The sequence below is a fragment of the Naegleria fowleri genome (assembly GCF_008403515.1).
Source record: "Naegleria fowleri strain ATCC 30894 chromosome Unknown tig61, whole genome shotgun sequence".
NCBI lineage: Eukaryota > Heterolobosea > Eutetramitea > Acrasida > Naegleriidae > Naegleria > Naegleria fowleri.
The window spans coordinates 350,817-370,239 of record NW_025407993.1 but is presented as its reverse complement, the minus strand read 5'-3'; the positions used below and the strand labels follow the sequence as shown (position 1 = coordinate 370,239).

The 19,423-nt window shown below is 37.2% G+C and overlaps 10 protein-coding genes across 10 annotated transcripts; 5 read left to right on the top strand and 5 right to left on the bottom strand.

Annotated features, from left to right (window-relative positions):
- Positions 1-83: 83 nt before the first annotated feature.
- Positions 84-803, bottom strand: FDP41_008521 (uncharacterized protein; the record flags this gene model as incomplete). Its single annotated transcript, XM_044712384.1, has 1 exon — positions 84-803. The coding sequence occupies one exon, from the start codon at positions 801-803 to the stop codon at positions 84-86; it is 720 nt and encodes a 239-aa protein (XP_044558027.1).
- A 753-nt stretch (positions 804-1,556) lies between these two features.
- FDP41_008520 (uncharacterized protein) lies at positions 1,557-4,018 on the bottom strand (the record flags this gene model as incomplete). The annotated part of the gene is made up of 2 exons (XM_044712383.1): positions 1,557-2,251; positions 2,383-4,018. 2 exons carry the CDS (start codon positions 4,016-4,018, stop codon positions 1,557-1,559), a joined length of 2,331 nt encoding a protein of 776 aa, XP_044558026.1.
- An 824-nt stretch (positions 4,019-4,842) lies between these two features.
- Positions 4,843-5,790, top strand: FDP41_008519 (uncharacterized protein; the record flags this gene model as incomplete). Its single annotated transcript, XM_044712381.1, has 1 exon — positions 4,843-5,790. One exon carries the CDS (start codon positions 4,843-4,845, stop codon positions 5,788-5,790), a length of 948 nt encoding a protein of 315 aa, XP_044558025.1.
- Positions 5,791-5,825: 35 nt separating this feature from the next.
- On the top strand, positions 5,826-8,273 carry FDP41_008518 (uncharacterized protein; the record flags this gene model as incomplete). Its single annotated transcript, XM_044712380.1, has 1 exon — positions 5,826-8,273. The coding sequence occupies one exon, from the start codon at positions 5,826-5,828 to the stop codon at positions 8,271-8,273; it is 2,448 nt and encodes an 815-aa protein (XP_044558024.1).
- A 93-nt stretch (positions 8,274-8,366) lies between these two features.
- FDP41_008517 (uncharacterized protein) lies at positions 8,367-9,515 on the bottom strand (the record flags this gene model as incomplete). Its single annotated transcript, XM_044712379.1, has 1 exon — positions 8,367-9,515. The coding sequence occupies one exon, from the start codon at positions 9,513-9,515 to the stop codon at positions 8,367-8,369; it is 1,149 nt and encodes a 382-aa protein (XP_044558023.1).
- Positions 9,516-10,035: 520 nt separating this feature from the next.
- FDP41_008516 (uncharacterized protein) lies at positions 10,036-10,908 on the top strand (the record flags this gene model as incomplete). The annotated part of the gene is made up of 1 exon (XM_044712378.1): positions 10,036-10,908. One exon carries the CDS (start codon positions 10,036-10,038, stop codon positions 10,906-10,908), a length of 873 nt encoding a protein of 290 aa, XP_044558022.1.
- A 712-nt stretch (positions 10,909-11,620) lies between these two features.
- On the top strand, positions 11,621-12,477 carry FDP41_008515 (uncharacterized protein; the record flags this gene model as incomplete). Its single annotated transcript, XM_044712377.1, has 2 exons — positions 11,621-12,098; positions 12,287-12,477. 2 exons carry the CDS (start codon positions 11,621-11,623, stop codon positions 12,475-12,477), a joined length of 669 nt encoding a protein of 222 aa, XP_044558021.1.
- A 765-nt stretch (positions 12,478-13,242) lies between these two features.
- Positions 13,243-15,115, top strand: FDP41_008514 (uncharacterized protein; the record flags this gene model as incomplete). The annotated part of the gene is made up of 4 exons (XM_044712376.1): positions 13,243-13,948; positions 14,031-14,410; positions 14,478-14,881; positions 14,935-15,115. 4 exons carry the CDS (start codon positions 13,243-13,245, stop codon positions 15,113-15,115), a joined length of 1,671 nt encoding a protein of 556 aa, XP_044558020.1.
- Positions 15,116-15,227: 112 nt separating this feature from the next.
- Positions 15,228-17,545, bottom strand: FDP41_008513 (uncharacterized protein; the record flags this gene model as incomplete). The annotated part of the gene is made up of 5 exons (XM_044712375.1): positions 15,228-15,661; positions 15,728-16,338; positions 16,393-16,804; positions 16,892-17,171; positions 17,225-17,545. 5 exons carry the CDS (start codon positions 17,543-17,545, stop codon positions 15,228-15,230), a joined length of 2,058 nt encoding a protein of 685 aa, XP_044558019.1.
- A 785-nt stretch (positions 17,546-18,330) lies between these two features.
- On the bottom strand, positions 18,331-19,413 carry FDP41_008512 (uncharacterized protein; the record flags this gene model as incomplete). Its single annotated transcript, XM_044712374.1, has 1 exon — positions 18,331-19,413. The coding sequence occupies one exon, from the start codon at positions 19,411-19,413 to the stop codon at positions 18,331-18,333; it is 1,083 nt and encodes a 360-aa protein (XP_044558018.1).
- Between the last annotated feature and the right edge of the window lie 10 nt (positions 19,414-19,423).

Below are 19,423 nucleotides of genomic sequence, written 5' to 3'. Positions count from 1 at the left end.
AGAAATTAAAACAACCATTCACTTGTCATTGCTCACTTCGTGAATCGTGACGTCGAGAGAAGATTCTCAAAAAGAGTATTCCTCTATTCTTCTCGAAACACCACACAATCATTCTCAAATTTTTCAATAATTGCCAAACTTTCCAATCGAATTCCCTTATTTCTCAACTTGGTTCCTCCTTCTTGAAATCCCTTTTCAATACAAATTCCAATTCCAACCAATTCGGCACCTGCCTGTCGAATCAATTCACACAAACCTTGCGTGGCTTGTCCCACTGCCAAAAAATCATCAACAATTAACACTCGATCGGAAGCATTCAAATACTTGCTCGACACACACACATCATATTCCACATTCTTGGTGAAGGATTTCACTTTGGTACTAAATGTGGGTTCCTGAATGGTACTTGGTTTCACCTTACGTGCATAGACTAAGGGAACATTTAAATACAAGGCAGTCATGAGAGCTGTTGGAATGCCAGAACTTTCCAAAGTGAGAACTTTGGTCACCTTTTGATCGGCAAAACGTCCTGCCATATCGAGACCCATCAATTTGGTTAATTCTGGATCCACTTGATGATTGATAAAAGAATCGACCTTGACAATGTTTGTTCCATGAAGGACTCTTCCGTTGGATTTAATCATTTGTTTTAAGAGTGCTTGTCCTTTTCCGATGTAAGATTTCAGACGAGTTGTGTGATTCTCGCAAGTTACTTGTTGCAACAGTTGTTGTTGTTCATCAGCATCATTATGTGAGGAGTTACTGGTGGTCATGGGAGGTGGTGGAGGTGTTACGAACATCATCTTTTGTGTGTAATAACGTCAGACAGTGAGAGAGAGAGAATGAGAGAGTTGTGTTTGTTGTTGGTAGTGAATCAGCAGAGAGAGGTTTGGGCAATTTTTAATTTGCCAAATCTTCTTTAAAAACACGAGTTGAAGTATAGACTTCAGGTCTCACCTTGTCTAAAAATGAAAAATTTCCAAAAGCGATGTCTGACAGGTCGTAGAATTTGAATTTTGGGTCTTATTGTAAAGGACTTTGTAACAAGAAGGATGATCAAACTCAACAAAATTTCACGAATTTTTGTTTTTGGGCTAGAGGTACATTTTGACGAAAGATGTATGACATAATGAACTTGTATTGGCCAGATTTTTCAGTTCCTTTTTACAATCCATCATCATTCAATTCATGGAGTGCTTTATAAGCTTCAGAATACCATTAATTCATCATCGTTGCCTAAATAATGCATGTTGTTCAAATCCCTTTTAGCCGCATCTTTAGAGACATTGAAAATTCAAGGTCATTTGTCACTTGCAATCCTCTTGAAGAAGTTTTGTCTACTTTGTGACATTGGTCATTTAAAACTCCATCGTCTTATTAATTCTCAACTCTTTAAACAATGGCTCACATTTCTACTCGTTCTGACATCGATAAAAATTGGCTTGTCTTCCAAAGTTTATGTTTGGACTCTGGGAATGATGGTTTTTGAAATAGCTGACGGAGAATCTTCATTATGAACATGTTGCAACAAATCTGATGAAACAAATTCATCACCATTACTGGTCTGAAATGGTTGTATTTCTTCGAGTTCTTTTCTTAATTTCAACATATTTTTCAATTTTCATTTGTTTTTGGAAAGCGAGAGTTTTCTTGAATCGACGATGAGCATCCACCAATAACTCTGCAATTTCACGCTCCAAATTGTCAAAGAGAGTATCTGGTAAGAAATCAATAAGTTGAGACTCGTAGGATCGTAATGTCTCCTTCACTTGTTGAATATTATGTCGATTAGTGTTAATCGAATACTCGCCAGAAATGTCAAGGAATTTTTGGTAAATTTCTTTTGCCTTTTCGTATTTACGTTGTTCAATGGCATCCATATCCTTCTCACTCAACCATCCAAATCGTTTGAGAACTTTGTTATTTTGGAAAAGGTTTGAGGTAAGAACTTTTTCAGCTTGCTTCAAATTGTAGACACTTTTGCATGATTTGGATCCAGAGTTGCGATAAATTCCTCTTTTTGGACTTGATGCACCACCACTACCTCCACTGCCACTGTCAGTGCGATCGAGTTCATCCAAAGTATTGTTATGTCCATTATTATTAGTATTATTATTATTATGTGCAGTACTGTTGAATAAGGTTTCTTGAATTTCAATGGCTTTTAGACATAGATCCTTATACATGGAGACTTCTTGAAGAAATAGAAAGTTTTCTAATGCCATCTCTTTCTTGCAATGTTCCTTAAATACTGTATTGGTGTCAGATTCAATCAACAAACGATTGAATTTACATAAAGTCAAGTGTGAAATAGCAATGTGAAAATGATTAGTAATATGATGATCATGATTTCAATGAACATCTCAATGAACAAATACTTACATTGTGCCAATTGCTCATCCGCCATGGTATCCAGTAACACAATTGCATTGGCCTTTTTCCAACGTTTTCGATGTATGACTTCCCTATTGATGGATAACACAAATGCCAATATTAAAACAGGAATAATAATAAATAAACACAAAATACAAATTGCCAAATTAATGCTAGAAGATACGCTTGAGATTTTCTCCTGTGCATCAAAGACCAACATTGAGCGAGTGGCAAGTTCATCGAGTGATTGTGTAGCATTTGCAGAAGCGGTCGAATTTTCAAACATATACAGCCTGTCAGTAGCCAATTCAATATTTCCTAAATAAGACAGTGACACAATGTCCTGTTGAAGTGTCATACACTTCGTAATATCAAGCACAGCAGCATCTCTGTACTTTTCCAACTCGTAGGATCTTGTAAATTCTCTGGTGCTGTATTGCTGTTGAATAAACATGATCATTTCAGATAGCAAATGGTTCACTTGGGATTTGGTCTCAATGAACTGTTTGTACTTGTCCATGGTGAATCCATTAAATACAATTTGAAGTGTCGTCAGGTGCATCGAACTCATTAATACTTTTAAATTTGAAGATGTAAGGCTGATTTGAGTGTCTCTCTCTGTAATTCGAAAAACAAAAGTTATTGAAACTCCCACAACTAGAGACACAATTAGAAAGATTGCTATGCATAATCCGAAAAAAGAACATATTTTCCAAAGTGACAACTCGATCGTTCCACAGCTAGTGTGAATTTCTCGTACAGAAGTTCGTTTTTCTTGGCCTTTGTCCACTTCCCATAAAACTGATCGACTCATTGCCTTAAGTTTTGCACTAGAAGGAGCCAATGAATTTTGTACTTGAAGAAAGTTATTGGAACTGAAAGGGAGAATTGGTGGATGTGTTGTTGGAGATGTTTGTTCGAGAGGATTTTTAGAAGAAATGACACTTGTTGATTGTTGTGGCAATTGTGAAGGTTGTTGTTTGTTGACAATATCTTGAAGAGCAACTTCTGTCAAATCATCATCGTCATGCTTATTTTCAAAATTCTCACACTTTGATTCATCCTTAATAGGAGCAGCAATTTCAACGATCGTTGCTTTTTTGTCTGTTTCTTCTCTATGATGTGACTCTTGTAATATTGAAATTGCATCTGATGATGATGGTCGTTCAACATCATTGCCTCCGTCAAATGAAATTGAAACTTGAGGTATCTGAATCGATAGTTCCTTCGTTGATGATAATTCCTCCTGACTCGGAGGTTCAGAAAGAGAAATTTGCACCTCCGTTGCACAAGTAATATTTGGTATTCTTAGGTCATCATGATGAGAGGTTTGAACATTCGGAATGGTTGTGGTGGTTGTGGTGGTTGTCGTGATCGTTGGTGTCGTCGTCGTAACAATGAAAGGCAAAGCAGAGGAGGAAGATGTATGGAACACGGTTGCATTCACTTCAGAAGTGACAAGTGATGAAGGTTTAAGATCGTCACTCTCTTGTGGAGCCTCAATCGTGATTTGAGGAATTTCAAATACCTGTGAGTGATGATTGTTATTCTTTTTAGTTTTTTGGTTGGACAATTTCTTCACTGGCTCCAACATGACATTGGTAAATCCTTGCAAGCTCAGTTTTGAAGATCTTCGTTGTGTCATCTTTTGATGTGTTTGACGTCGAATGGTGTCAACTCAAAGCATATGAACAAACGGGTTCAATGATGGGTTTTTTTGTTTTGAGATGTTTTTAAATGAATTCATGATCAATGACTCTCAAGACTTGTCATTGGAAGGCTACTATCCGTATGAGAGAGAGAGAGAGATGAGCAATCTTGAGTCGGAAAAGCCTCTCACTGTCTGACTGTCATCATTACAAATATATATTTCTATTATCGACGTGGTGCTGCATCTGCAGATGAGAGAGAGATGTAAAATCTCTTTCAAAGCCTTTTGAATCCTCTCTTTGCCGTGATGATGATGAATCATGACCATCATCATTTGTAGGGAGAGATGTAATCCGTCATCCATGTTATATGAGAAGATATACAGTGTAGAGGTGAATATTATTATCAACAAGAACCGATTGCATCCAATCATGAGAAGATATACAGTGTAGAGGTGAGTATTAAGAACCGATTGCATCCAATGTTCATCATGAGTTTGAATTCATTTGGCCTTAGTCTTTTGTGAGAGAAAATTCCGTTCTCTCTCTCTCTCTCGAGTATCTTTGAGATGCTTTGGGAATGAGAACACAATCATGATGGATTCCGAATCTGGATGGCTTGAAGAGAAATGGAGTTGTTTTTTGAATTGTTTACAAAATTTAAGAAGAAGAAGAAGAGAGAGAGGAAACAATTTTTGGATCGGCTTGCTTGCGATATAAAGTGAGCTCCCAAAAAGTGCTGCCAGTTGATGAGAGTTGTTTCACTGAAGGACATCTCCTGTCAGTCTCAATAATTCTTTCATCATCTTCCTTTGAAAAAATGTCAACCTTCAAAGTGGTGAGGAAGAAGACCGTCACCAGCAACAAATCTGAAGCTCGAAAGAGTGTGGTTGATGAGCTTGATCCAAATGAAATTCCCAATATCAACAACAACAATACATCAACAACAATCTCCTCCTCTTCTTCTTCATCAAATAACAACAACAACAACACTTCAACAACAGCAGCGGATACCTATGGCGATGATGATGATGATGGCTACGACGACGAAGTGAGTAAACCTGTAACAACAAACATCAATCCTTCTCCGATCTCTTCAAAAACAACCACAACGACAACCACCACGACAACCACTACGATTCCCACCGCCTCCACAACAGCCGATGAATATGGCGATGATGATGATGGCTATGAAGATGCAACCACAAATAGCACTCCATCCAAAACGACTACAACCGAAAAAACCACCACCACCACTCCCGCCACCACCACCACCACCTCTGCCACTACAACTTCTTCATCAGCAACCACCACCACCACCACATCAACACCAACAACAACACCAAGCTCGGGTGCTGATGATTCCAAAGACTCCTCCTCAAAGGTTAAGAAGGAGGACGATATCAATTATCTCAAGAAACGTTACAAGAAGAAACAAAAGGAATGTGAGGAATTGAGTAAAAAGGTGGAGGAATTGGAGAAGGCTCTTGATCAAGAAAAACAATCAAGTAGCAACAATAACTCTTCTCAAGAATCCGACAAAAAGTTGAAAGAGTTGGAAAAGTCTTTGAATGATTTGGAACAAGCAAAACAAAAGTTACAGAAAGATTTGATCGAAGAAAAGAACAAGGCAGTAGCTGATAAAGAGTCACAACTGGAGAGTGTTAAAAAACAATTGGAAGAGAAAACTAACGAGTTGAAGAAGGAACAGGAATCCAATCAAAAACAATCCGGTGAGCTGGCTCAAAGTTTGAAAAAAAGAAATTGAAGAATTAAAGTCACAACTCGATACAAAGAACAAGGATGCCTCTGAAAAAGAAAAAGACATTCCATACAGAGATTGAATCACTGAAAAAACAACTTGCTTCTATCAATGATGAATTGAAGAAAGAGAAAGAGGCTCATCAAAAGCAAACTGGAGAATCTGAAAGCCTGAAAAAGGAAGTCACAGAATTGAAAACAAAACTCGAGTCCAAGACATCTCAAGCAGCAGAAAAGGAAAAGTCTCTCACTACTGAGATCGAATCACTTAAAAAGCAATTAGATGAGAAATCACAAGAATTGAAAAAGGAAAAGGAGTTGCAAAGTAAACAAGCAGGTGAAGTTGCAGAAAGTTTAAGAAAAGAAGTTGAAGAATTGAAGACCAAATTGCAAACACAAACAAATGAATCTGCAGAAAAAGAGAAAACTCTCAACACGGAAATTGACAATTTGAAAAAGCAATTAGAGACTTCCAAAAACAGCTCGTCGGATTCCCTCAAAGAAAAAGAACAAGTTGAAAAACAACTCAAAGAAAAAATTGCAACTCTCGAGAAGGATCATGCTCAAACCAAACAAAATTTGGAGTCCATGATCAAGATCGAACAGCAAAATGCAGAAGAGGCGACCACTAACTCAAAGAAGGCCTTAGAAAAATCTAACAACAAGATCAAAGACCTCGAAAATGAAATCACAAAACTCAAATCTTCACTCGACGAAGCCAACGAAACTGCTCAACAAAAGAAGTCTCAAATTTTGACACTTGAAAATGAGAAGGATCTCGCAAACAAACAAAACGAAAGTCTCAAAAAGCAAATCGAGCAAAAGGAAAAGGAGATTTCCGAACTCATTAATTCAAAATCGGGCGAGTCCAATGAAGTTAAGAAGCAATACGAGAAAGTCACCGAACTCCAAAAGAAGGTCAACGATTTCGAGCAATCGGTGCTGAAATTAGAAAAGGAGAAATCCTTACTTACCCAACAAAAAACTTCGACAGAAGAACAACTCAAGTCCACCAAAGACGAACTTCAGAACATTAAGAAGCAATTAACAGAAACCAACAAGAATCTTGAGCAAACTAAATTCGACACGCAACAACAAGACATCAAAGTTAAAGATCTCACTAAAAAACTTGAAGATTCTCAGAAGGAAATCGAAAGGTTGAAACAAGAATTGAAGAAAGCTGAGGAGAGCTCGAAACAAACAAGTAACTCTTCTTCCCAAAAGGTAGCAGATTTGGAAAAAGAGGTTTACAATGTAAAGCAAGAACGAGACAAGTTGGCAACCAAAGTTTCAGAGCTCGAAAAACAAGCTAGCGAAGTGAATACGCTCAATGAAAAGCTTAAAACTCTCGAGCGCAAATATAACAATGAGGTGGATCAAAAGAAAAATCTCAACACTCAAATCAAAACACTCAAGACAGAAAACGACAATGCTAACGAGCAAGTTTCTAAATTAAACAAGATGCTCATGGAAAAGGATCAAGAAATTGCAAATCTTCAAAGCAAAGTGTCAAAAACAGAGGCCATCGAACAAGAGCTCAAACAGGTTAGAGTGGAAAAGAAGCAACTCAATCTTGAACTTCAAAAGAAAACGGAAGACGTCAAGACTTTGAACAAGAGATTGTATCAACTACAGAGCAGTATTGAATCTGGTACTGCCGTTGCTGATTTACAAAAACTTGAAACAAAAGCAAAAACATCTGTATTATTGGGATCAAACCTCAATGACAAACAAAGAATGTTCCTTGATCCTATTGGTAGCGTGAAGAGATCCGTTCTTGCAGTCATTGAATACTTTGACGAAAATGTGGAACTTGAGGGGGGAGATCTTGAGAAAATTGGAGATGTGGAACACTCACGAACTCTCAGAAAAATACTTAACGAAAGATTATGTGAATCTCTTGTTCTAGTTTTCAATAACTCATTTTCACCTCCATTCTGGTTCTTCTCCACTCCAACTATTTGGCACTTTGTGGAAGAGGTTAACGATCAATTATCAAAAACGTCAACACTCCCATCTTCTGTTCAGGTAGCATCCAAACAACTTTCCAAAATTGTACTCAAGGTAAATCAGACTATCCTTGCCATGATTGAAAAAGAAAAACTTGAGAAGGGTGTTCCTCTAAAAGGAAAGAATTACTTTGATTTACCATATGACGAATTTGAATTGAGATTCAGGACACTTGTCCTTGAATGTTTGAATAGCAAATGCTTGGATGTTGTGATCAGTGTTATTTTCACACAAACTCGAGTACTTGAAAGGTACTACAAGGAGGATGCATTTGTGAGAAAGCCAGATTGCCAACAAAAACTTGTGACATGTGTCAAATGGTTGAGCAAGCTTCCTTTCACAATTCCTCTCAATACTGCCACGTTTGTTGAGACCGATAATGCATTGGACGATGATGATGATACATCAACGACCAACAATTTAATGATCACAAATGGCAACGGCAACGGAGCTATTGATATGAACGGATATGAGGAATAATTTACCAATTTCAACAATCTTCTTACATGTCTTCTCTAATTAGATTTAATATAAATAAAACCAACAACCCATTCATTCAAGGCCAGCAATATTTTACACAAAAATGTTGTACAAAATACCAGCAAGCTCATAAATTTGTTGTGTCGTAAAGTCTTTTTCATAATTTTTGACCTTTTTCGTGTCAATTTTCGATGCAGACTCAAAAGCAATTCTTCTCTTTTCTTCGAAAGTTTCGAAATATTTAGCAAGACCACTTGTTCCAATTAATTTTTCTACTTTTTTGATAATGTCCGTTTCACCATGATCCAAAAATTCCTTGTATAATACAATTGCCATTAAATGCTTTCCTTTTTTCATCTTTTCTGGCCTTAAACAAAATCTGTAGGGCCTGAAAATAAACTCAATTCTCTCCTTCTTGTTGCTTTCTTGTTTCAATGTCAATCCAACTCGCGCAGATCGAATGAAAGTGTCTGATTTTGGTGTTGTGCTCACCCTCAAATGAACTGCAGAAGTTTCATCTAATGCATTAAAATGTCGTTGTTTTGGAAAGTTTTTCGTAACAAACTCATGAATGGTTTTACATCCATACAGTGTCAATATTTCATCCACACATAACGAAGGTCCTTCAATCAATTTCTCATCACTACATTGAATCATTGAACGAATCAAAATTCCTCCCTTAAATTTTGCACAACCAATCGACAAGTCTAACCCTTTATAATTTCCTCCTCTATAATTGTCATTATTGATTTGAGACGGCGATTGATGAAAATACCACTCCCCTTTCGTTGTTTGCAGTGAATGGCAATGATTAAATGGGTCATTATGGAATGGAGGACATGTATAATAAAACTCAAGTTCTGCCAATCGGAATGTTTTGCCTTGAGCTACCAATTCGACATGATTCAATAAATAATCAGCGACGGAAGCAAAAGCCTCTTCAAAGTTTTTCTTACTTTTAAAATTTATACTCTTGTCCATTTCTTTTAATTTTTCCAAGATTGGATTTGAATGATTTATCGTTGCATTGGATGAGAATGTAGAAGGAAGAGGATGATCGGAATCTACTTTTGCTTTTTTAGAAATTTGAGTACATTCCATTTCCAATTCAATTCCGATCATTTTATTGGACTCATGATCGTATTCGTCATCATCATCATGATCAGATTCATCTTCAATGGTAACCCAATAAACTGTGTTGCACTCATCCGAACTTTCATCAACATTCTTTCGTTTGCTCATTTTTTTTTTAATTTGGAAAACGAATCTTCATCAAACACAACATAAAATTTCAAGTAAAAAATCAAACATGTAATGAATGACAAATGGATAAAGAAATCTATGGCGAGGAACGCAATTCTATTAATGTTTTCAGACAATTTACATTATTAAGGAACGGAGATGTCCCTTACTCACAAGGTGCCCTGGCCATTCATCATTCGAATGATGAATCCAAGACGAACGCGTTCGACCAATCACATCCTTGATTGATTCAAGAGCAATCCATAATTAGTGACACTTTTCACAAGAGGGCGCCTTAACTTCGTTCCTTAGCTCCTTTTTTAAACATCAACTTTTTTGGTAAATTTTAATTTCTTTCATTGTTCTCAAAGAGCGACCTGAAACATATACCGAAATTATTATTGAGTTAGCTGAATCACACATCCAACCAACTGTTGCCATAACTCGTTGGTTTTTACTATCATTAAATACCCACAAAAAAACAAACAACAACATGAGTCATGGTGAGGACAACAACAACATGGATCCAACAACCACCAATTTCACACTTCACGAATCGACTCGATCTGACATGCCATCCTTAAAAGACAAGGATCCCTTCTCCTCCGGCTTTCCGGAACAACAAGAAGCATTTTCGGAACCAATTTCTCAACTACAACAACAACAACCCTTCGAAAGTTCCTCTCCCGCACAAGAACCAATTTCACACCAATCGATTCCATTCGAACCAGTCGAACCTTTTCCGAAACAAAGTTTATCGAAAAATAGAAACAATCTTCGATCGCTCGTTTTATGGTTTCTCGCCATGAGTGTCATTTTGTGTTTGGTTGGAATTTTGTGTTTTTCTATTGGTGGTGCTTTATTTGGAGTGGTGAATGCAGATCCTGAATTGAAATTGGATCCAAATGCATTGATGTATGTTCATAGAAATTGTTGTGTGATTAGTGATGTTGTGGAATGTACTTCTACGAATTTTTCGAGACGTGCTGAGCGGTGTAGATTTAATGTGACATTTCCATTATTGGGAATAGAGGTGTTGACAAGTGACCCTTTGAGAGGAAATGGTGTGAATTGTTTTGTGAATAACACCAATAATACCTCTACGAAATGGATATCCCTGATTACCACATTTAGATACTCTTCATCGAAAGTAAGAGCTACTTTTTCAAATCAAAGTTATGTGTCTTGTTATACAAATAAGGAAGAATCAAAAGTTGCCATTCTTGATCCAATTAGTGAGCTCTATGAAGGATACACTTCAGGAGCAATCGCAACAGTTACCATAGGTTCTGTTTCCATCGGTTTTGTCATTACAGTAGGTGTTTATCTCTTTATTAAGATGATAGGAGAAAGTCCAAGAAGAGAAACCAATAAGAGTCAATTCGTTCAATAAAAATATTTGTATGACGTGAAATAAAACATTATGCCCATTCAATACGACTATAAATTTTTTCCCTTCCTCCATCTCTTAACTTTCCTAAATAGTTTAAGGACAATTTAATTTCCTAAAAAGTTAATAAAACTCAAAAACAGAGACACTCGCACCAACCACGATTATCTTCATGAAAAAAAAACTCCACCAAACACCAACATGCAAACACTTCTTCCCTTCTCACATTGCCTGTTCATGACGAAAAGAAGAAGTCAAAGATTTCTTTCGTGGAGGAATCTCTTGTGGTTCATGTCTCTTCATTTCCTTCTCATCATCATCATGAATGTGAATTTCAATGAAGAAAAGTCCTTTCACCAAAAGACCTTTCCACAATGACATTTTCATCATGTTGCGTGGTTAATGCTCAAGAAAGTATGATGGAAATTACCACTTCATTGCAAGAGAATGATATTGGTCATGAAGAGAAGGAAAGGACTTTTCTTCATTCCACACTTGATAAAGACTCTTCCTTGAGAGGAATTATGAAAACTTCTTCGAAACCTTTGAATCAGTCAGAGCGTGTGAGTCATCCTCTTTTGTTTTCAATGCAAGGTTTGAATGACATTTGGCATAATTTTCTTTCCTTTCTGAAAAAGATGTTCCTCTTGAGAATGAAACATGATGGAGAGATTCAGTATTTTGGAATGACCATTGGAATGGTCGTTGGCAATACATGTTTGCTTCGTTCCGAATTCCGTTCCTTTCTCCGTACTATTATTTAGGGAGTTCCGATTTGTTACAAAAGATCATTAAAGAGAAGGGAGATCCTGAAACAAAAACCTTTCGAACGACTCTTCCCGATCGGAATGTCTTGTTCGTTTCTGATAAGAACATGTTGAAGGAAATGATGGTCACAAAATCCAACAATTTTGAAAAGCCAAAACTAAGTTATGAATTGTTAAACATTTTTGGAGAGAGTATTTTGACATGTTTGAACAATGAGACTTGGAAAAAACACTTCAAAGTGTGCAGTCCTGGATTTTCACCTGTCAACCTTCAATTCATGTGCAAGGTGGCAGTTAAATCCTGTGATTTATTATTTGAAAAATGGGAACAAGAGTTGAAACGCCAACAGGGAGCAACACAAAAGATGATCATGCTGCAGGTGGAACATTATTCAGATGCGACCTTGGATATTTTAGGTAAAGCAGGTAAGTGATGAAAATTTTTGACATGTTGTCGAAAGCTCAAAGGATTGATGAACTCGAAGGTTTTGGAGTGGATTGGGTATTTTCTCAACAAATGAAAAGGGAATTCAATTTCGAAAGGCCATGGGCACACTCATTTCAAAAGATGTCGTTCTGAGAATAAGAAAAATTGTTCAATGAGGTTCAAAAAGTTTTGAATGGAAGAGATCCAACTTTTGATGATTTTGAAAAGTTGGAATATGTGAACATGGTCATTATGGAATCTCTTCGTTATCATCCTCCTGTGACAACAGTTGTCAAACATGTTGCTAAAAAATCAACCACATTAGGAAAGTTCAAAGTTCCAAAAGGAACTCAAATTCATGCGTTCATTTTTGGATAGTCACACCAGAGCTGACAATTGGGGAGAAAATGTGGATGAGTTCAATCCTGATCGTTTTAGGGATGCAAGCACTCGAGAACGAGTTCAACATGATTTTACATGGATTCCTTTCTCTGGAGGAAATAGGTAAGTTGGAGAATGTCTTTGGAATTACGAAAACTCTGTTCTTGTCAAATCTTTTTGAAATTTCTTGAAATTTCAACGTTTTCCAATTACGCCCACAAGAAAATGCACTGGTTTCAAATTCTCATTGATGGAAGGATGCATGTTAGTTTCAAAACTGGTTCAAAAATATAAATTTCAATTATTAAATGATGAACATGTGTTGAGTACCATTGTGGTGAGCAAATCATTAATTTGAAAGTTGCCATTACAAAACGAATCCATGAATTCCAACGAGGTAATTAAAATAGATCCGTCGATCCTGTTAATTAAAGTACCTCAACCAAGCTCATCTTTCTTGACTTTAGAATCTCCATTTCTATTCATTTACAATCCATATATGCATTAAAGAATTTGACCAATTGTTCGAAGAAGTGGCGAGTTTGGCAGTTCGGGCAACCAAATACTCTCTTCCATATGCGGACTTTCAAAATATCACAACGACGCGTTGTACGACGCGATTTCATTCACTTAAAAAAAACAATTCATTCTCTCTCGAGTGCATCAACAGAAATGCCAAGAGAAAGGCTCTTCTTCTCATGTTGTTCTTCTTCTCCATTGTTTCTACCGTTGATTGTACAAGTGATGATGATGATCATTCTCATGATGATGATGATCCAACCAGAAATTTTAGGAACACTAGTTGGAGTTCGGGCTTTAGAAATCATCCATAACAACAATAACAACGAAGAGTTGAACATGGAGGAGAATGGAAAACAGTTGAGTTGGTGGATTCCTCTCGGAGTGGCCTTATTGATCTTGATGATGGCTCAATTGATACATTCCGTTTACAAAGTCTTTCAACAAAGGAGCAAATTGAAGGATATTCCGGGCACTTGGCAATTCTTCTTTTCTCCTATTAGAATTCCTTTCTTTGCTCCGTACTTTTATTTGGACAGTGCTTTTCATATGAAGAAAGTCATTGAAAAGTGGGGAGATCCTGAAACCAAGACCTTCCGATTGACTCTTCCCGATAAGAATATTGTATATGTTTCTGATAAGAACATGTTGAAGGAAATGATGGTCACAAAATCCAACAATTTTGAAAAGCCAAAACTAAGTTATGAATTGTTAAACATTTTTGGAGAGAGTATTTTGACATGTTTGAACAATGAGACTTGGAAAAAACACTTCAAAGTGTGCAGTCCTGGATTTTCACCTGTCAACCTTCAATTCATGTGCAAGGTGGCAGTTAAATCCTGTGATTTATTATTTGAAAAATGGGATAAAGAACTTGAGGGACAAAAAGAAATGATGTTGCAAGTTGGAAATTATTCAGATTTGACCTTGGATATTTTGGGTAAAGCGGGTAAGTGATGGCGTAAATTATGTGTGGAATCATTCTCTGTTACAATTGATACTGATCATCCAAAATGGAAACTAATGTAAAGGTTTTGGAGTGGATTTGGGAATTTTCTCAAAGAATGAAAAAGGAGTCCAATTTCGAATGGCAATGGACACTCTTATTACAAGAGATATTGCATTGAGAAATTTTGTGAAACGCCGCTATGAAATACTCTATCCTCTGTTTGCTTGGTGGTTTGGAACTGACAAGGCAACAAAGGTTTGCTCGGATGCTCTGGATGAAGTGATCAATCATCGAAAAAAACAACTTTTGGGAAAGAGTCATCTTTCTTTGGATTCCAATAATGAAGATCAAGAAGGACATGATATTTTGAGTTTATTGGTCGAAGCAAATTTGAGTGAAAAGTTGTTGACAGATGGAGAACTCAAAAGCAATGCATTCATTTTGTCTTTGGCAGGACATGAAGTAAGTGGAATACCTTGTTCAACAATTTAACCATAATGAAAACTCATTCTGAATCATCAATGCTCAGACAACAGCAACATTACTTTCATGGGTGACTTTTGAAATTTCAAAAAGACCAGAAATTCAAGAAAAATTGTTCAATGAGGTTCAAAAAGTTTTGAATGGAAGAGATCCAACTTTTGATGATTTTGAAAAGTTGGAATATGTGAACATGGTCATTATGGAATCTCTTCGTTATCATCCTCCTGTGACAACAGTTGTCAAACATGTTGCTAAAAAATCAACCACATTAGGAAAGTTCAAAGTTCCAAAAGGAACTCAAATTCATGCATTTTTTTTGGATAGTCACACCAGAGCTGACAATTGGGGAGAAAATGTGGATGAGTTCAATCCTGATCGATTCAAAGACGCCGAGATGAGAGAACGAGTTCAACATGATTTTACATGGATTCCTTTCTCTGGAGGAAATAGGTAAGTTGGAGAATGTCTTTGGAATCATGGATAATGTGACATGTTGCTATTAGAAAATGCATTGGATACAAGTTCTCATTGATGGAAGGATGCATGCTGCTATCCAAGTTTGTTCAAAAGTATCGATTCAGATTAATGAATGATGAACGTGTAGATCCTGTGGGCACAAGAACCATTGCGGTTAGTAGACCCACAAATTTGAAAGTTGCCATCTCGAAACGAGAATGTCACTAACTCCATAACAATAAGCGTTCGGCACGAGAGTAGAAAGATATTAAGAATTAATACATGAACAAACTTGACTATTCACACTCTTAATTATTTACAATCAATTTAGCCTGCCAAATTATTCATTAATGACATTCGAAGACGTTTCGTCTGATATGATTTCCTGAGTTGTCACTCGGTCAAACTCAACACTATCACTTCTACCAAATAACATTTGCTTTTCTGCCAATTTCTTGTACACTCCGTTCTCGATCTTGAGCAGCTCATGGTGCGTACCAGATTCTTTCAATTCTCCTTTCACCAACACATAAATAGTGTCGCAATTTTGAACGGTACTCAGTCTGTGAGCAATGCATATTGTAGATCTTCCCTTCATCAAATTGTCCAACGCTTGTTGAACCAAAGCTTCTGATTCTGTATCAAGAGCAGATGTGGCCTCGTCCAATAACAAGATTTGAGGGTTTTGCAGAACAGCTCTTGCTATGGCAACACGTTGCTTTTGTCCTCCTGAAAGTGAAATACCTTTCTCTCCTAATTTTGTGTTGTAACCATCTTTTGTTTCAACCATTCATGAAATTTCATTTAAGACCAATTAAAAACCAAAACTCAAGAACTTACCTGGCATTTCAACAATAAAGTTGTGACAATTTGCTGCTTTAGCTGCATTCTCAATTTGCTCTTGTGTCACATTTTCGAGTCCAGCAGCATAGGCAATATTTTCTCGAATGGTACAAGAGAAAAGAACAGGTTCTTGTGTGACAATTCCAATATTCTTGTGAAGCCATTGAGGATCAATATCCTTAATCTTGTGACCATCAATAATAATTTCTCCTTCTTGTGGATCATAGAATCTTTCGAGAAGTCCAACAAAGGTCGATTTTCCAGATCCTGATGGTCCTACCAAAGCAACAGAGGTTCCTGGTTTAATTTCCATGTTAAAGTTCTTCAATACCGTCACATTAGGTCTAGAAGGATAAGAAAAATTGACATTTCTAATTTGAACATTGCCCTTAAGAGGTTCTTCAGGAATTACACCACCTCTGAATGGAATTGCAGGCTGTCTCTTAAGAACCTTCAATAGAGTTTTTTGCGACATTTGAGCCTTTGAAAAATCTGGAAGAACAGTTCCGGCTTGAGAAAGACCCAAGACACCAAACAACATCATACCGAATACTTTCATCATGTCACCGACAGTGATGGTTCCTTCAGCAACAAGACCGCCTCCATACCTGTCAGATTTTGTGTTCATTCGTTCATTTGTTCATTCAATAAGCTCTACTTACCAAAAAGACAATGCAACTGTACCCCACAAAATAATGGAGACAGCAGCAAAAGTGGTTCCTTGCATACTTGCCTTAATCAGACCATACAAGTGAATATTCTTCAAATCTTGAGCAAATCTTTCTTGTTCCTTTGTTTCACAACCCATACTTTTAACCGTTCTGAATGCACCAACGACTTCAGTTGCAAGTGCTGCACTGTGTTCTGTAGCCTTATTGGTTTTCTTTGTTAAAAATTCAACAAGTTTGCTTAAAATACCAATACCAAGAACTAACAATGGAGAGGTTGAAATCATGACAAGAGACATTTGCCAGCTACTCACGAAGGCCAAAACCACACCAATAACAAATTGAGCAAAGTTTTGTAAAAAGAGGGCAAGCTTGTTGGAGTAGGCTTCTTGAATTTTGGAAATGTCTTTTTCATTGAGAAATGGTTAAATACATAGATTCGAATTGAAAAGAATGATTCTCGCTCAAAACCATTCTTCCATTTGAAACTTACCTTCACTGAGCGCAACAGTCAGAGCACCTGTCTTTTTAATGTCAAAAAATCCCATCTCTTGAGAAGTCAATGCATTAAAGTATGCCTTTCTCAATGCCACTCCCATTCGTTCACTTGCCCAATTTAAAAAGAATTGTGAAAGAAAACTAGCCACAGCAGCTGCAGCGGCAATAATTGCAAAATTGGTGGCCACTATTGCAATGTTATCCTTCATGGATTGCACTGTTGGAATGACTCCGTTTTTAGGTTGGAAAATGTTCAACAAGTCGCCCATGACAAACTGTATTCAATCTATGAATCACACACACATCCGATCTCAGAAAATCAACTTACCTGAAAGGATAAAGGAATTACACCATTTCCCAATGAACCAATACTTCCAAGCAAGACCAATAACCAATTCCAACCAAAGATCTTGAAAATGATCAAATTATCAGACCCCTTGATCTGTGGCTCTCTTTCATCTTTGATTTCATCTTGGTCTGTGGGTTCATCCTTCTTCTTCTTCTTGAATCGTTTGAATGGATTTCTACTTCTTCGTTCGGGTGGTTGTTCCTGTGAGGATGGTTGTTGAGAATTCGATGGATTGGCCGGAGATGAAAGGCTTGTATGGTTATTTTGATCGGCTGCTGAAGTTAGTTTGATTTCTTCCATTTTCACTGATTGGATCGGAGAGTTCAGCACCAAAATCTATTGTGTTATCTATTATGAAAGCGAGAATCAAAATGTACTTCTCGTAACAACACAAACGGATGATAGCGAGAGAGAGAGGGAATATCGAGGAGACGAGACACTGTGTCTTGAGTGTTCAAACTTTTTTTTAAAGGTGGATCTTTGTGAACAAAAGCAATTTGGTTTTTGAATGAAATAATCTCAAGGAGACTTTCCGTTTTGGTGCAGTGGCGTCCCGTAACACCAAATTTGTCAAAAGTAGCGCCAGTTGCAAAAATATTTTTGAGATGCTTGCATTGTGATGTGTTTTGGAATTGATTTTGACTGCAACCTCTCTCTCTCTTAGGAACAAATTGATTGCATTTTGAAAATGATTTTCACTAGACGGATCGTTATTATGTTGGATTAGGTCATGGACGTAGTGAAAAATGTAAAATTTGAGGATAATCAAAGAAATGGCGGGTGTTCGATCGTTTTCATGCGGTTAACTGAAATGCTGGGCCTGTGATTGACCTACTTCATTGTGTTGAAGAACTATTCGTAGTGCAGAGGAACGTGACATGAAAGAAGGAATCCAACCTCTCACATTATACGAGAAGATTAAGAAAGCAGAAGCACCAATTGAAGAGTCATGCATGATCCAAATGAAGAATAAGTGTGAGGCATAGATTGTAGTCATTCACTTGGATGCTTAATGAAGCAACAAACTACGAGCCTTAGACTTCCCAAAGTAACACGTCAATAGCTACTCAATGATAATTATTATTCTAATTCTTCTTTTGTTTCTTGTTATTGAGATAGTACAAAGCGCTGCCAACAGCAGGATCTACTTTTGGTCGCTCAATAATTTCAATTTGATCTCCAAAAGTCTCTTTCAAAGCACGAGATAATCCCTCTCCAACTAAACTGTTGTCATGAGTCAAAATACTTCCGCAATAGACCAGTGTGAACTTTTTTTCGGTGCCTAATTTCAATTTTCTTGCATTGGTTTCTACCATTCGTTTCAAATTGGAAATCATTTCATCGACCAATTGTTTTGCTACAGGGTCATCATGCTCACGAATGGCCTTAAAACAAAGAGGAGCAAATCGAGCAATTCTGCTCCATTCCTTATCTTGGTACACATATGGAATTAATTCGCTCATGTCATTCAATCCTAATTCCTCTTTCACCAATTGTGCCAATACAGTTTTTTCAGTGTTATATTCATCCGTATAATCTACTGCGCTGAGCAAAACTTTAGAACCGAGCCAAAAACCACTTCCACGATCACCAAGTAATGGTCCCCAACCACCAGTTCTTGTGAAAGACTCACCATCATTATTCGTTCCGAGACAAATACTTCCTGTTCCTGCAATTAGACAAATGACATCATGAAGCGCTCCGAGAGTGCCTGAGCAAATGGCTGCCACAGCATCATTGAAAATATAAATTTCAGGAGTGGATGATGTCTCCATTGTTGAACTCTCACTGCTCTTGTTGCAACTAGTGTCGTGATGAGTCGTAAATAATTCAATCATCCATGAACGAACTTGTTCAATATCATTCGGACGATCCACTCCACTCATACCCAAACACACAGCAGAAACATCATCAAGACCCAGAGATTTACTCACCGAGGATTCAGAAGAAGCCTCTTTCAATGCTTGTTTAATGCCATCGGAGATGACTTGCTGAGCCTTTTGAGCTCCAACGCTGTTCTTATTCGATGGTGCACAGCTGATCATGGCCAATACTTTTTGAGTTTCATTGCATAACACAACCACAGTGGTGCCTGTGGATCCACCATCCACACCGATTGTTACGGAGCCTCTTGATAATGATGCTAGTGGTGAGGGCGAACAGGACATTCAAGAAGAA